This window comes from Mauremys mutica, chromosome 8 (assembly GCF_020497125.1).
Source record: "Mauremys mutica isolate MM-2020 ecotype Southern chromosome 8, ASM2049712v1, whole genome shotgun sequence".
Taxonomy (NCBI): Eukaryota; Metazoa; Chordata; order Testudines; family Geoemydidae; genus Mauremys; species Mauremys mutica.
The window spans coordinates 90,886,980-90,902,853 of record NC_059079.1 but is presented as its reverse complement, the minus strand read 5'-3'; the positions used below and the strand labels follow the sequence as shown (position 1 = coordinate 90,902,853).

The window sequence follows — 15,874 nt, the reverse complement described above, 5'->3', positions numbered from 1 at the left end:
TGAGCCACATGGATCTCTTTTTCAGGTCTGGAAAAGATACTCCCGGCATTACAGCAAAATGCAAGGTGGAACAGATTGTTTGGCATGTTAGTAGGTAGCACATACTGTAAGGGAGCATTTTAGGCCCATTAACACTTCTGCAGATATAGGACAAAAAGAGGGGATTAGTTGGTTACATATTGTTGTAACAAGCCATAAATCCAATGTCTCTGTTCAGTCCGTGATTTTTAGTGTCTAGCAGAGTAATGAAATTAAACTCCCAGGCTCGTCTTTTTAAAGTGTTGTGCAGGTTTCCTTTGAGGATGAGGACTGATATAGATTGATTGCTTTGTAAAAAGTGTTCACCCACAGGTGACGTGGTGCTTTTGTCTTTTATGTTTTTCCTGTGTGAGTTCATTCAAGAGTATAGTGCTTGTCTAGTTTCACCCACGTATTAAACTTTTGCAGTGTGCCACATTAAACTACTGCTGCATCCACCCTCCTCCTGCCTGACATGGTTCCTGTGTATATACTTGTATATGCAGTAAGTAGGAGTTCTGCCAAGACAATAAACTCTAAATAAGGGTCTCAGCTCTTTGAATATCCTTTCTTGACTGCTTTATTTTGTGAAAAGGCTATTAATTAATTATTAATAATTATCACTATTATTATTCCCCTAAAAGAGATTTGTGGATGCCTAGTCAGTAAAAGTTTGATTGGAGCATTGTAAAGGCTGAGGGTTATAAATAATAACCTTGCTAATGGCAGCATCTTATGCAGCACATCCAACAGACTATGTGACCTGTTCTAACCGAATGGCCACTCTACTGTGAGCACAATATTTCACTGATCATGCTGCATGGACATTAATGATTCACTGGAAATGATTAGTTGTAAACTGCTTCTACAGTTCTAGTTAGTGAGTAGCTCAAAGGGGGCTGAAACATCAAGCATTGGAACATACGAATCCTTCACTCACAATCTGTCTCTCAGTCATGGTGTTATTATAATTGCAATAATAAATAAACATAAATGAAAAAGTGCAGCTCTGTGTTTATTTTTAAGGGAAAAAAACAGATTTGCTTTGAGTCTGCAGCTTTGGCAGGAGTCATGGTTTGGCAGGACAGATGCAATTGCACAATGAGTTAATCAATTTCAGACTGGCAATTAGTACCTCCCCAGCTATCTAAGGAGAAGATTCTGGATGGCTCTGGGGCACTTGATCAGATACAGATCAGCAGGGAACACGAGACGTTCTAGAAGGTTGCAGGGCACTTTGTTGTTTATGGACTATCAGGGACTTACTGAGAAGCTTCTGGAACATTCTGAGGCAGTTGGCCGGTAATAGATTGTCAGGAGCCCAGGGAGAAAGTTCTGGAAAGTCCCAGAAAAGTGTGGCTGTCTGGGAGTTAGAAAGTGTGAGAGGGAGTCCAAAGCAGTTTGAGGGAGTTTGAGGAAATGAGAATAAGGAAAGTTTGTGTTGAAAGGAGCAGCTGGAGAAGAGGACTGGTAAGAGAGTACTGCTGTGTGGCGGGGGAAGGAACAAGGCAGAGAAGAGAAAAGCAGTTGTACGGGGGCAATATTGGGAGAGAAGCAGGAGTCACAAGTGGGCAGTAGGGAAAAGAGAAGGTAGAGAGACAAGGGGAACCTCCTCCCCCATCGGGAGGGACGGAGGAAACACACAGCAAGGGAAAAGCAGGCTGTGAGAGACCATATTAGAAGCCAGGCACCCAGAAAAGGGAAGCGAAAGCAACTGTGATTGGAAGCCCTGAGTAAGAAATACCCTAGTGGGTTGATGAAAGCTGATCACCCACAGGGGGAAATAACTTTTGGGAAGCCTTGCTACATTTGTGAAGGGGAAAAAATCAGAGACTGAATAGCTCTACTGCCAGTTATTTGGTAGCACTGATTTCAGTGGGAATTTTGAGTACGCAAAGAATACAGTCCTAGGCCTAGAGTTTAGTTATATTGCTCTTTCTTCCATACAAAAATTCCTGTTCTGTCCACACTGTGACGCTTTTCTCAATACCCCTTTCACATACCAGACCTATGAGGTTACATGAAACAGTAAATGTCAGTAGGGGTGTGTGTGTAAGTGTAAAGAGAAATAATATGAAGAGTCCGTGCCTGCAGTCATATTCCTAATCTATAAAGGAACATGGACATGAACTAATATTGTTTTGAAGACAGGAGGAACCACTGCCACTTGTGCTTTAAAAGAACCTCACTTAGCTTCTTAGCAGTGTGGGGTCTATGACACTGAGTGGCAGAGTTCTAATTCCCCCCAGCAGAGGGCAGTTAGGGAGCTATGCAGCCTAGCCATGTCATCGCACTAGGCATGGGGTGAGTGTGTGGGAATTCTTACATGCCAAACGGATCAGAGAATGTGGAGCAGTACATACTATGAAGGGAGAGTGTATATCAGGGGTCAGCAACCTTTCAGAAGTGGTGTGCCGAGTCTTCATTTATTCACTCTGATTGAAGGTTTCATGTGCCAGTCATACATTTTAACGTTTTTAGAAGGTCTCTTTCTATAAGTCTATAATATAGAACTAAACTATTGTTGTTGTATGTAAAGTAAATAAGGTCTTTAAAATGTATAAGAAGCTTCATTTAAAATTAAATTAAAATGTAGAGCCCCCCGGACCGGTGGCCAGTGTGAGTGCCACTGAAGTCAGTGCGCGTGCCCCCTTTGGCACACGTACCATAGGTTGCCTACCCCTGGGGTATATGTTCTTCAGCTTTCCGCTGTACATTGTGTGCCTTTTCATCACTGCTAGGAGGCCCGGTTGTTTCTGCCCGCAGCGCTGGGGAGCGTAGGGTTGCATCAGTTGATTTCCTGCCTGATCAGGATGGAAGTTTTGTATGTGTCTGTGTGTTTTACATTCAAGCGACTGCAAAAGTGCCGATGACGTGGGTACTCCTGGGCAGGGAGTGTCCGCTCTACACCCCGGCAAGTGACGTCTTGCCTGAAGCAGTCATGTGATCCAGTCTCATTCACAAAAAAAGGGAGGGGGGAGCGGGCAGCAAGCGGACTATATAAGGCCACGCGCAAGGCTGCAGCCAGCAAGGAAACTGGTACTACCGAGAAGGAGGCGCAAAGAGCTGCGACTGAAGCGAGGAGCCAGCCTCAAATCAAGCTCCCCCCGCCGACCCAGACTCTGCCTTCGCCACACAGCGGGGGCGGCTGGAGTTAAAAAAAGAATCTGACAAGCAGCGCCGGCAGCTTTTTTTTTTTAAAGAAACTCTAACCGTAGAAACCAAGTCACCCCCGAGAAGAAACAAAGGAGCCGGGAGAGGAAACAGCCCCCAGGCACAGACAAAGGGGACTCGCCTGCTCCCACCCGAACGAGCACTTCGACCTTGAAGGAGACCAGCGACCTACCCCCCTCTCTCCCCGCCGGCGAGCTGCAGCTGGGGGCCCGAGCAGCCGCTGCGAGCTCCCCTCCCGCCGCGCGCCGAGCGATGGTCAACATGCAAGTGTGCGCCCTGGATTGCGAGACGCTGCGGGAGCTCCTGCAGGAGCGGGCCGCCCCGTGCCTGGTGCTGGACTGCCGCTCCTTCTTCTCCTTCAACTCCGCGCACATCCTGGGCTCCGCCAACGTCCGCTTCAGCACCATCGTGAAGCGGCGGGCCAAGGGGGCCATGGGGCTGGAGCACATCATCCCCAACGAGGAGCTGCGGGGCCGCCTGCTCAGCGGGGGATACCACGCCGTGGTGCTGCTGGACGAGCGCAGCTCGGACCTGGAGCTGCCCAAGCGGGACAGCACCATCATGCTGGCCGTGAACACCCTCTGCAGGGAGGCCAGGGACACCCGCATCTGCTTCCTCAAGGGTGAGTCCCGGGTGGCATCAGTGGCGAGCCTGGGGAGAGGGAGATTCTGGCTGGCACAATCCGGCCTGGGTGTTTTCAGGGGGGCGCAGAGAATTTATGTCTCACCAACGCTAACAAGATCTTTTCCCTCTTTTTTCCCCCCCTTGCCATTCCAGGAGGGTATGAAGCCTTCTCTTCTGCCTGCGCTGAGCTGTGCACCAAGCCAACTGCTCCCACCGGCCTGAGCCTGCCTCTGAGTGCCAACAGCATGCCCAGCAGTGCGGATTCTGGCTGCAGCTCCTGTGGCACCCCGCTCTATGACCAGGTCAGTAGGAAATGGGCAAAGAAATAAGGGATCATTTGAACTGAGGGTAGCCCTGGAGGCTGAGTATCTCCAGAGGTGATGCCCAGATACAGATACATTTAATACTAAAACCATGTAAAGAGACAAACATCTGCTTGCCTGCATGTAACAGAACAGAGGGGGTCTATTTTAAATCACAGAGCGCAAGTAACTGATCCTCTTCCTTTGTCTCTTCTCTTTTAGGGTGGGCCGGTGGAAATCCTACCATTTCTCTACTTGGGCAGTGCCTATCATGCCTCCAGAAAGGACATGCTGGATGCTTTGGGGATCACAGCCTTAATTAACGTCTCGGCAAACTGCCCCAACCATTTTGAGGGGCATTACCAGTACAAAAGCATCCCAGTGGAGGACAACCACAAGGCTGACATCAGCTCCTGGTTTAACGAAGCCATCGACTTCATAGGTAAATGAGTGCTCTCTGCAGCCTGTGCTTCCAAAGAATCAGTTTGTATTAGCCTTGAGGCAGAAATCTCAGTGGAAAACTCTAGCCCAGTTTAATTTTAAAATACCTGGGAAACTGTTTACTCAGCGATTAAAGTAACACGAAATAAATCTGTAGCTATTTTATTAGGGTCTGTGCTCCCTACAGGCTGTATTGCTAAATGCGGAGAGAGCCTTAACTTTATAAAGCTGTCTGAAATATTGAATCCCATAACAGAAAGTAGTTAGTAACTTAGTCTAGTGTTCCACCAATACATTTTTATTTTTTAAATAGAAATGACTGTTTCAAACAAATATCAGTGGCTGAAGGAAACTATTTGTATTATTGGAATTAGAGTTTAGTATAGAAATCCCTACATTGCTTTTCCCTCAGAACAAGAGTCTCCTTTGTTTGTGAAGTGCCATGCACAGCTAGAGTGTTATGGAAAGAACAAATTAAAAAAAAAAACGTGAAATAGCAGCTTGTGTTTCTGTAGCATTGCAGCAGCCTGACCCATGTGTTAACCATGTCATTTAATTGATTATTTCAGATTCTGTTAAAAATGATGGCGGAAGGGTATTTGTGCACTGCCAGGCTGGCATCTCCCGCTCAGCAACTATCTGCCTTGCTTATCTCATGAGGACCAACCGAGTCAAACTAGATGAGGCCTTTGAGTTTGTGAAGCAGAGAAGAAGCATCATCTCCCCAAATTTCAGCTTCATGGGGCAGCTACTTCAGTTTGAGTCTCAAGTCCTAGCCCCTAACTGCTCAGCAGAGGCTGGAAGCCCTGCCATGTCTGTATTGGACAGAGGAACATCAACCACCACTGTCTTTAACTTCCCAGTCTCTATCCCTGTACACCCTTCATCCAGTGCTTTAAGCTATCTACAAAGTCCCATCACCACTTCTCCGAGCTGCTGAAGGGTAGATGAACATTTATTCAGAACACAAAAACTTGACTCTTCTCTAAAAAGTGCAATAACCCTAGGGACAGTGTCTTTAGTCATTTTGGTTCACATGGGATTCCATCCATCCCAGAACACATTGTCGCAAACACAGAGGGGCTGACTTGACTCCAGAGAGCTAGTTCTTTCTTGAGTTTGTTGGCATATTTTTGACCAATATCTGGATGTCTACAAAGGAGACAAAGAACTGAACATTGCTTTCTTCTCCTGAGTTATTTCTCCTTTGTCTGTCAGTTCTAAGAGACTAGTCCTTGTTAAATAGCATACCCACTGGTATTACCATTTCTGGACATTCTAAGCAACAGTGATGCTGTCCCCTTTTATATGAAAGTCCTGTTATTTATTTATTTTTGTGTAGATGCATTGTTCTTGCCTTCACAAGCCTGAAGTTTCATTTCTAGAGAAACCAAATACCTCAATATTTTTTGGGTACTGTAATCCTGTAAATAGATCTTAAACTGTTTCCTAAGCACTGACGTGAAAGCACCAGATGAGTGCTTTTTTTTTAGTTGCCCAGGGTTGTATGTTTGCTGATTTTATTTATGATGTGAAATAATATATTTCTTCTTAGGAAAGAAGACATGGTTTTGTTACGTGATTATGACTTTTTATACAAACAGAATAAATTATGACATTTCTATTGAAATCTGGATGTATAAAGTCTTATGTTTTCAGGATGTAGGGTTAAATCTCACCTAGGCTGTCTCCCAGCTAAGGCTGCAGCATACAGCACAGGAGAAAAGTCTTGAGTTCAAGTCCTTCTGCTTAACTTTGTGACAGCAAGCAAATCACTCAACCCCCTGCTGTCTCAGTCAACCTTGCTGGAAAAATGGGTTTGTGAAAGGCCAGGGACCTCACTGAAAACCAGATTCTGCTCCTGAGCTAAGCTCGACATGAGTATGTAAATGATCAATAAACCTGTGGTTCAAATTACCTGTGATATAATAGCAACACTCTGTCCCCTGCTTCAATAAATCATATTATAAACACTCCAGGCCACCTTTTCAGCAGTGTGAAGTGGTGTTAGCTGCATTGATATCAACAGAGCTATGCCAATTTATATCAGCTGAGAAACTGGTAGATGACTAGCAGTCATCCTACTGCAAAACAAAATAGATCCCTTTTTTGAGGACCTTCCTTATTACTTATTTACTCTTAACACTTTAAATGTTAAGTCTAAAATCTGGCCCACCACTGACAATTGGCCCATATTTGTAAAGCTCCCCTTAAGGAGTGTAGTGACTTTCTTTGTCGCCCCAAATGTTTCTCTGTCCAGCCCAGAATATTTCTATTACCCCAAATGAAATGCCTGCCCTCTTGTTCCATGCATTGTACACAAATCTGGGTATATCTACAACGGGAGATAGTTTAAACAAATTGCACTGTGTTGAGAGCACATATTTTATCTCTCACACACTATGTCAAATTCTGCTCTCTTCCTGCATGTCTTTATTGACTCCAGGGGAGTTAGTCTGCATTTATATTGATGTAACAGAGCAGAAGCTATTTCATTATATGTTGTTACAGAGACAGGAATTTTAGCCAATGAATATTCATGCCACCTTGAAGATAAGACCTACAACAACCTATAACTACAATGAAACAGTATGAGATTAGTTGTGCACAGCCCTGTGGGTGGTGTAGCATCAGGCTATCCCACTGGGAGTTGTGGGAGAGATTTTACACTCAGGACCGCAGTTGCTGTGCCACCCATGTACTTCCTGCTGAGACAAGGTAATGCTGGAGGTACAGGGTGGGGTATTTCCCAACCTGCTTCCCTCTATATTTAGAGTAGTTAATAACACTAGCAATGCTAGCCTTGTGCTCAGAAGAGTGCCAGAACTGCAATTGTGACTGGCTTCTTGCACCAACTGGACATGATCAGGCACTGTATCTTTAAAATCCAGTGGATCTAATTCTCCTGGATATTATGCAGCCTCATTGAAGATGGGTTTGCACAGATGCAGATAAAAGTAGAATTTGACCTTGTCTCTTTACTTGAAATGAAGGCACTTATCATTAAAACAGACGCTGAAGTCCAAGGTTATGCGTGAGCTCTTATTGAGTATATAATAGCTGCTGTTTGCCTACACAACCAGTGCTGAATCAGACACCACATAATTTGTTGCTTTGTAAAGCCCTGTGAGATAACTGAAGTGTTAATGTAAATCCATTCTATGTAAAATCCAGTTCTGTTCTCTTGGGAGGAGGTACCCTTAAAAGTTAATCTGATTGCACAGCTGAAATATTCCACAGACGCTGCTCTGCCTTCAGGAGTATATGTTAGCAATCAGTGAGCCGCAACCTGACCCCAAGGGACAAAAACAAATGGAACAGCAAAAGGGAAGTAAATGAACATCCCTATTCACCGACAACTGAAGCGAAAACCTTTCCCCCCTCCTCCCCACAATTCATTGCATACATGACCCTCCTACTGGAATTGAATTATCCACCCCCAGAGCTTCTCCCACTCCCCAAATCCCGGAATGCTACCCACCCCCTTTCCTTGTTCCATGGAAATGAACTTGGAAGGTCTTATTGTTCCATGGAATTACACCCACCAGCACATTCCCTGAAAAATGAGTAAGGCTATTTCTGAATATGTGAGCCTTGTTACACCTGCAGTGATCAGCGGAACAAGCGTTCACCTTCAAAGCAAAGCTTATTCAGTGGAAAAATACAACCTTGGCTGTGGTACAACTGACAAAAACAAAAAAAAAGATCCCACCCATTAATCACAGTTCAAACAGAATTCCGCTCCCCATCAGCCATGGAGGTTTGTTTATATGTTTCTGGGAACAATAAAACTCATTACCTGGCAGCTGGTTGTTTTTACAACCTAAACAGGCACCTGACAGAGGGGCACAAAAAGAGCTGCTTCAGCACAAATCACGTTTCTGAAAAACAAGCCAATTCAAGCTGGTTAAAACGTTCTCTGCAAGGAAAAAAATACATTTCTAGTTCTAAAGGGTTGCAATGTATGCTCATAATCTTAAACATAGTTATTACAGTAGTGCCTAGGGACTAACCAAGATTGGGTCCCCCTTGTGCTGGGTGCTTTACAAACACAGAGAGTGGTAGACAGGCTCTGCCCCAAAGAAGGGGAAGTCCAAATAGATAAAGAGCTGGGGATACAACATACCAGCAGAAAGATCACTGACAAATGACAATGACAAACATCATATTAGTGCCACGATTTTGGGAGGAGATTGTGAGGTTTTGTCTAGAGAGGATTAGCTAAACAGAAAGACAAGGGAAGGGAGAAGGGTGAAGGGGACAGAGCATTGCAAAGAGGTAGGTGAGGAAGTTACCAGGGGTAGGTGTGGAATGAAGCTGAGTGAAGAGACTATGAAAGGGGAGGGTGGGAGAGGACTGGAGGGGGCTGGAGCAAACAGCCAGTTACAAGGGCAGAGAAAGACCAGTTGCGACTTTAGTAAGTGTAATTAATTATGCTCAGCGTTTTATTTGCAGGAGCGGAAGTCAGGGTAATTCACCCTAACTAAACTTCATTTTGCCAACTCTAAATGCTCAAGGGATGATTTTGCCCTTCTGCTCCTCTATATATGTTCTGTCTGTTGTGCATTATCATTTACTCAGTATAACATGACACACTATTTAGCATGGCTCATAGCTTTGAGACCCACCCTCCACTGATTCTCACAATCAAAATCTATGGATTGCATACTGAGAGGTGTTTCCGGGCCTCTCAGGATAAGACCCTATATTTTGTATTAGGCCTTTAATTCCCTAGTAGGGTGACCAGATGTCCCAATTTTATAGGGACAATCCCGATATTTGGGGCTTTGTCTTATATAGGTGCCAATTACCCCCGTCCTGATTTTTCACCCTTGCTATCTGGTCACCCTCTCCTCAGTGAATAAGGCACAAAAATGGTGTGTGTAACTTTAAGATTATATAAATCTGTCATTACACAGTTGCCTATGTCCCCATGGAAACAAACTACTAGGAGTTTCCCTTTTGTGAGAAAAGCAGTAACATCACTTCCTGTTGCTGACAAATCAGTTTGTCCTGAAGTGATAAAAAAGCATGTTTAGCGTTTACAGCAGCTGGTTCTAGGCTTTGTTAGTTGCCAAGCAGAACCCACAAATGCACATACATGCTGAACACTGGCCATTTTGTCTACTTCTGAAGGGGAACCCGTGAGATAGATGTGAACATATTCCAGGACCTGAAAAAGCATAGCACAGAAAAAAGCAGGCAGCCATTCAGTCACAAAATGCAACATATAACAGGCAACATATAACACAAGCACATAGCACCCAACAAACACAAAACACACAACCAACATACATAATGAACATATAACATACACACCGTGCCAGGTCAGATGTAGCTGGGGTAATCCCCATGTCCAAAGCTTCTGTCTTCCTTCTATAATCAGCACTTTTAAAGGGAGCAATGTGAATTAGTTCCCTGACTGTCCCACATAAGCAGTTCTTGGAATCAACCCAGCAGAGACCAGGTTACATTAGGCCATCAGGTACTTGTTGGAAAGGGACATTACATGATTATGATCACACATGAGGCTTCCGGCTCAGCTACTTAGCACCTGTTTTTTCTTCTGTCTGGCTTCCCTACCACAGGCAGGAAAGAGGCAGGTTTTATCTCCAGTGGTTTGAGAATCATTTTCAAACCCAGTTTAAACACAGTTCCAGATAAACCACTTTCTAGCACAGTTTGGCTGGTTATTGTGAATGAAGTGATACTCTGTAAGAACCATGTTCTAGGATGGGCTGTGTCGTAGTGTGTAAAAACACCTGACATTTAAACACAGTTCCTTTCAGTCCCATCCGCACTATGACAACTGCCCTGATGGATGACTTGGTTAAAGCACAGTTGTCCCCCAACATGGATAAAACACCGTTTGGGTTTACAGCATAGATGGGACTAAGCTCAGTTTTGCGTGTTCCCAAACTGTGCTGAAGTCTGTGGCTGTAGTAAGGCTAGGAGTACGGTTAAAATGCAGTTCACTCCCATCTACAATACAAGACCAAACTGTGCTCCAATACAAGACCAATCTTGTAACCAGCCCTCCCTCCACTGCCCTGGTAGTTATTACAGTATAGAAGGGTCAGTGACTGTGGAGAGTGGGGCAGGGCAAGAGGTGAGGTTAGGCTTCAGGACACAGGTAGTGGTTCTCTCTAGTTCAGGTCAGGACTATAAAAGGCCGAGAGACTTTGTGAGACAAGAGGGAGGGACACACCGTCCTGAAGACAGAAACAACTAGAGATCAGGCAGCTCAGGGAGGAGCTCAAGCTTGAATTTCACAGGCCAGAGGCTCAGCTGATGTAAACTGACAGTATGACTTCAATAGATGCCAGTTTACATCAGCTGAGGACCTGGCTCTATGCTTGTGAGTACAGCTCTGCTTCAGGCCTTTGTTACTTGAAATTAAGGGGTGAGTTTTCAGATAATTTTATGTGTGAACAGCAGAGTTACCCTGCCTGGAGTCCCACTATGGGTGGGACAAGAGAGGGTAAAGGATGCTTTACTTTTTAGGCTAAATACATGAGAGTTACTAACCCTTGATTATACAGAGAGTCGTTCTAGGGCCAGATCCTACAGGCACAGTCTGAACGGATCACTTTAGTGCATCACACGGTCAAGAATGATTTTGTCATTCTAAAACCATTAACAGGAAACAAAGCAATGACAGAGTTTCTACTTTATTTAATTTTACAGCATAGGGGAAACCTACTCTGCCACTTCCAAAGAAGAACCTGTTCTGCAGATCAAGAGAGGATTTCCATTTCCAGGGCTGTCCAAATTTAGAGGACAGAGGCATAAGTATTCAATGGAGGTTAATGAGCCCCCCTTGTTCACTCAGGAATACTTCCTCCACCTCTGTGCCCCATTTTGAGTGACCAAGGACAACTGGAGATTCTTGCCCAGTCTCTGTGCTCTGGGAACGAGAGGCTGAGGTTAATCTCAGATCCCTATGAGGATTGCTGAGTTGGCTCTTTTCTGATGGGGTTTTCCTGAATGGATCTCTCAAGCCCTTAGATTTGCATGTACTTCCTGGTAGACACTGAAATGAGTAGTGCTGGGCTTCCCCGATCTTGACACTGCTAAGAGACAGAAGAGTGAGTGGGAGGCGAAGCCAGAGACAGTCCACAGGTACATTACAGTTCCTGCTGATGTCATTTGTCCAGAGGGATCGGCGATGAATAGCTTGTACCACTCCATGGTGACCCCCCAGCCAAGCATTCCTGTGGGAATCCTGTCCAGTGCTCCTCAGCTACAATATCCCCTGGTTTCTGGGATCCAGAGTCACAAGGGTGCAGGATGTATATCAGGATAAGAATGAGGAGACCCTCAAGGATCCAGTGGGGGGCATGGAGAGGATTTTCAAGGATCTCACAGGGCTGTAGAAGGGATCCTCAGTGATCTGTTAGGGAAGTAGAGAGAATTATATAGTGGTGAAGGAGAGATTTTCAGGAATCCAATAGGCTTATAAAAGGGATCCATTAGGGAGCTACTCTTCCTCCTAGACCCCTTGGATAGGCTTTTGTATTCTTTTCATTCCCGAATCCTTGATCTTCTTCCCAACCAAGACAGCTGAGCATAGCCCACCCTAGTCGGTGGTCAGCCACTAGCAGATATGCTGCGCTGTCACCTGATGCTTGCCTCACTGTTATGCCTGGGCCTCTGTCACCTAAGGATCCTGGCTTAGCTAGACCCCTAGCAGAAGGCCATGGAGAAGGGTTACTTTTCCCACAGGATGATGATTACACATTAGGGCAGGTTCTCAAACTTCATTGCATCCTGATCCCCTTCTGACAACAAAAATTACTACATGGCCCCAGGAGTGGGGGGACCAAAGCCTGAGCCTGCCCGAGCCCTGCTGCCCCACGTGGGGGAGGGGAGGCACAAAGCTGAAGCCCAAGGGCTTCAGCCCCAGGCAGAGGGCCTGTAACCCGAGCCCCATCACCCAGGGCGGAAGCCCTCAGGCTTTGGTTTCGGTCCCAGGTGGTGGGGCTTTGGCTTTGGCCCTGGGCCCCAACAAGTCTAAGCCAGCCCTTGTGACCCCGCTGACTTTGGGGTCCCAACCCACAGTCTGAGAACCACTACATTAGGGTGATCCTTGTCCTAGCTGTGTTGCCTGCTCCTAAAAATGTAGGCCCCATTTAAAAACTAACTATAACCGCGTCAGGGGATTAAAAAACAGTTCAGTTGTATTCTAACCTTGTCACAACATGCTTAAAAGTGTCTAGGGGCCAAGGATATAGTACAATGGAGTTGATACAAGCAGGTCCTAACCCACTTCTTTTGCAGTGGGGTCTGTGTAACCGGCTTTGTCAATTTTTCAGTTCCTAAGTCTCTGTGTGAGAAGACATCTCAAAGTGCCTTGCACCCCAGGGGAAGGGGACATCTTGAAGGACATCCAAAAGCACTACTAGCAATTGAGGCACTATGGGAGAACAGGTCATATCTTCCCAGGATGCACCGGTACAAGCCCAATTGTATAGCAGGGTAGGTATAGCACGGTTATACCTGGTAAAATGCTACAACGTGGACAAGTTGAAACCATATTTGCTGCTGTAACCTGGTCAGAATTCACATTACATGAACATAATTCTCCTTGTGCCCTAGGAATTTTTGTGCCCTTCCCCCTGGATCCTCTCAAGAACCCAGCTGTCCAACTGCATAGCTGTAGCACATTACACAATAACTCTCACCCCCTTCTACTGATCAGGCGTGGACTGCAAGGACAGAAGCAATTTCAAAGGCAGAAACACCCTTTCAGCCTTGATTCTTTGCTGTTGTCATTCCCTTCACACTGATCACTGTCTCCAGATGCCAGTGGCCACCTCATTGCAGAGCTAACCCCAACTTTCAGCACCTTTTCTCTCTCTCTTTTTTTTTTTAGAGACTTGTCCATGGAAGCCAAAGCCAGATGGTCTTTTTATAACCTCCTTTCATTACACTGTTTACTGCTTCTCTTCCAAACTCCAGGGACCATTGACGTCAGGGCCCTACATTTGGGCTCCTTGTACTTTTATTCTGCGCTAATGCATTCCGTAAGCTCTTGGAATGTGAAATGCAATGTGAGCTGGTTGGAGGTGGGGGAAGGGGAGCAGACTATTGGAGGGAGGAGGGGATCAGAGAAGAAGGATGCTAACCAGCATGTAGCCCTCTGTGTACCAGCAGCTAATTGGTGCAATGGAGAGCACTATGGTCATTTATGGCATTGTGTTTGTGGCAGGCCTGTTCATTGGGGTACCCATCCGTCCATCCACACAGACGGCAGAGTGGATTAATGGCACCGAGGGCTACACACTGAGCTATTTTTAATAGGTTTGGGCTGGATCCCAATGGTGCAAAATGATCTTCCTGGAAGATGTGGACATTTTTATTGTGAAATGCATGATTTTTGGTTTCAAGTCAACTAAAGAGAGAAAGCACTAGGACAACGGTGGAGGAAAGGCAACTAAATAGGAGGGGAGTGTTAAGGGGTGTCAGGGGACATTAATGACTTGGAAGGGGGAGTGCACTCTGCCTCCACTGAATGGTCACTGCCAATTTTACACTCACTCGTCAGGAATTAAAGAAGACAAGGTTTCATTTTACATATGGGGGTTTACTGAGGGCACTGGAGGGCTGTGCCTTTGCTTGAAATAGAAAGCAGAGGAGTTTTAAATTCTTAAACATTTAAAAAGGGAAAAACAATGATGGAGGTAAATGCAGGGCTGCTAGGTTACCAGCTGCCATCACCCATTCTGGGCCCACCTCTTACCCCAAATCAAGTGGCTCTGAAATGCAGCAAAACACCTTCCTTTTCCCTGGAGTTGGGGAAATTCCTAAGAAGAATGAAGCAACAACAGTTATTATTTGTGCTACAGCAGTATCTAGAAGCCCTGGCTGAGATTGGGGCTCCATTGTGTTAGGTGCTGTACATTCACACAGTAGAAGATAGTTCTCCTTTGGCTCCCAGATGAGTCCTAGGCCATTGTACACCAAGGGCCAAGCAGTCAAATGTAGACATCTATACTGCAGGTCAAAAAGTTGCATGTGTACCTACTACATGCCTGAAACCCCCATTTATCTGAGTTTTGCCAATGCAAACAATATGCCTACATTTGAAAATGTGACTATATTTTTTAACATCCTCTCAGTGGGCAGACAGCCACACAGACTTTACAGAAAATCAGACAGACGAATATGTTGTTTCTTTAAAGCACACAGGAGTTCACCATTCTCATTTCTAATTTTATGATCATTTGTAGGGGATAACGTCCCTCACCCCCATTACATGAGCTATTCCTTGTCTTCAGTAACAAACAGGATCTCAATGCTTGCAGTACTAAACCCTGATGTTTCAGATGCCTCAAAGCTGAGACCTGCTGTGTGTGTAAAGACCACCACACCCATCCTGGGAAGGCTTTTTCTAAAAATCATGACGCCAAAGTGGAAATATTTGGTATCTCCAAAGGATTTGTCTGGGCACAAGATTAATGGCAGCTTTGCTTTTGATATGTTCTTTTGGAGGAAAGTTTAGCGTTTTGAAGCTGGAAGAAAATTTTCTACTTTGTGACGTCTGATCAGGACTGATTTAATACTGTCTATAAAGATCTGACTCAAGGAGGTAGACTACAGTATACTTCCCTTCTCCCTCCTGCCAACCCACACAAGTAAGGAGTGAGTAATAACAATGACAGGAGGATCTTGATCTGTCCAATTAGTAGATGCAGACCAGTAGATTCAGTGTGCCAGTGTTGGGCTGGCATTTCCTACTGACCGTGCTATGTTACTAATGCCAGCAGATATGAAGATACATATAGTGTGATGTTGCACTCCATATGTTTTATGGAAAATATGTTTATAAGTGTGAATACGATGTAACTGGAATATGCTTCATGCAAAAGGTCTCTTGCAAGGTATCATTACAAAGCTTATGATCTACTGAGTGTGTTCATTCTATTTGTTTGCATGTATTATTTCTATGTCTGGAGTTAGGAGAATAAGATATAAACTTGTATTACTGATGTAAACATGTTAAGTGGAAGCCATTAAGGGTGCTTCAGAATCAATGAACTGTGAATGGATTTGTGTACCTGCAAGCCTTCCTATGTACCTGTCTTCCAGATACTAGGTAATGAAGAAGGTCTTACAGTGACATGCGATCATGTCACCTGAACTGGAATCCATCTTAAACCTGGTGCTTTTCCATTTAGAAGGAGGGGTGGGGATCCAGCGAAACAAAAGATTCCCGCCTTGTGCCAAAGCTATAAAAGAGGGTGGAACAGAACAAAGAGGGCTGCCAGTCATGAGAAATCCCCTAGTTACCACCTGAGCTGGAACTAACAAGG

General features: G+C 45.0%; 1 protein-coding gene and 1 long non-coding RNA gene across 4 annotated transcripts in view; both read left to right on the top strand.

Moving 5' to 3' along the window:
* Positions 1–1,117: 1,117 nt before the first annotated feature.
* Positions 1,118–15,874, top strand: part of LOC123376025 — a 28,638-nt gene continuing 13,881 nt past the window's right edge. The window contains exons 1-3 of one of the 3 annotated variants that reach the window (XR_006581663.1): positions 10,903–10,917; positions 11,247–11,364; positions 12,875–13,037. This is a non-coding gene — a long non-coding RNA (uncharacterized LOC123376025). Of the gene's footprint in view, positions 1,489–10,902; positions 10,918–11,246; positions 11,682–12,874; positions 13,038–15,874 lie in introns of those variants that run through there. The other 2 variants (XR_006581664.1, XR_006581662.1) reach the window with 2 other exon arrangements.
* On the top strand, positions 2,790–6,189 carry DUSP1 (dual specificity phosphatase 1). Its single transcript, XM_045027629.1, has 4 exons — positions 2,790–3,814; positions 3,970–4,118; positions 4,341–4,560; positions 5,129–6,189. Exons 1-4 carry the CDS (start codon positions 3,445–3,447, stop codon positions 5,497–5,499), a joined length of 1,110 nt encoding a protein of 369 aa, XP_044883564.1. The 5' UTR covers positions 2,790–3,444; the 3' UTR covers positions 5,500–6,189.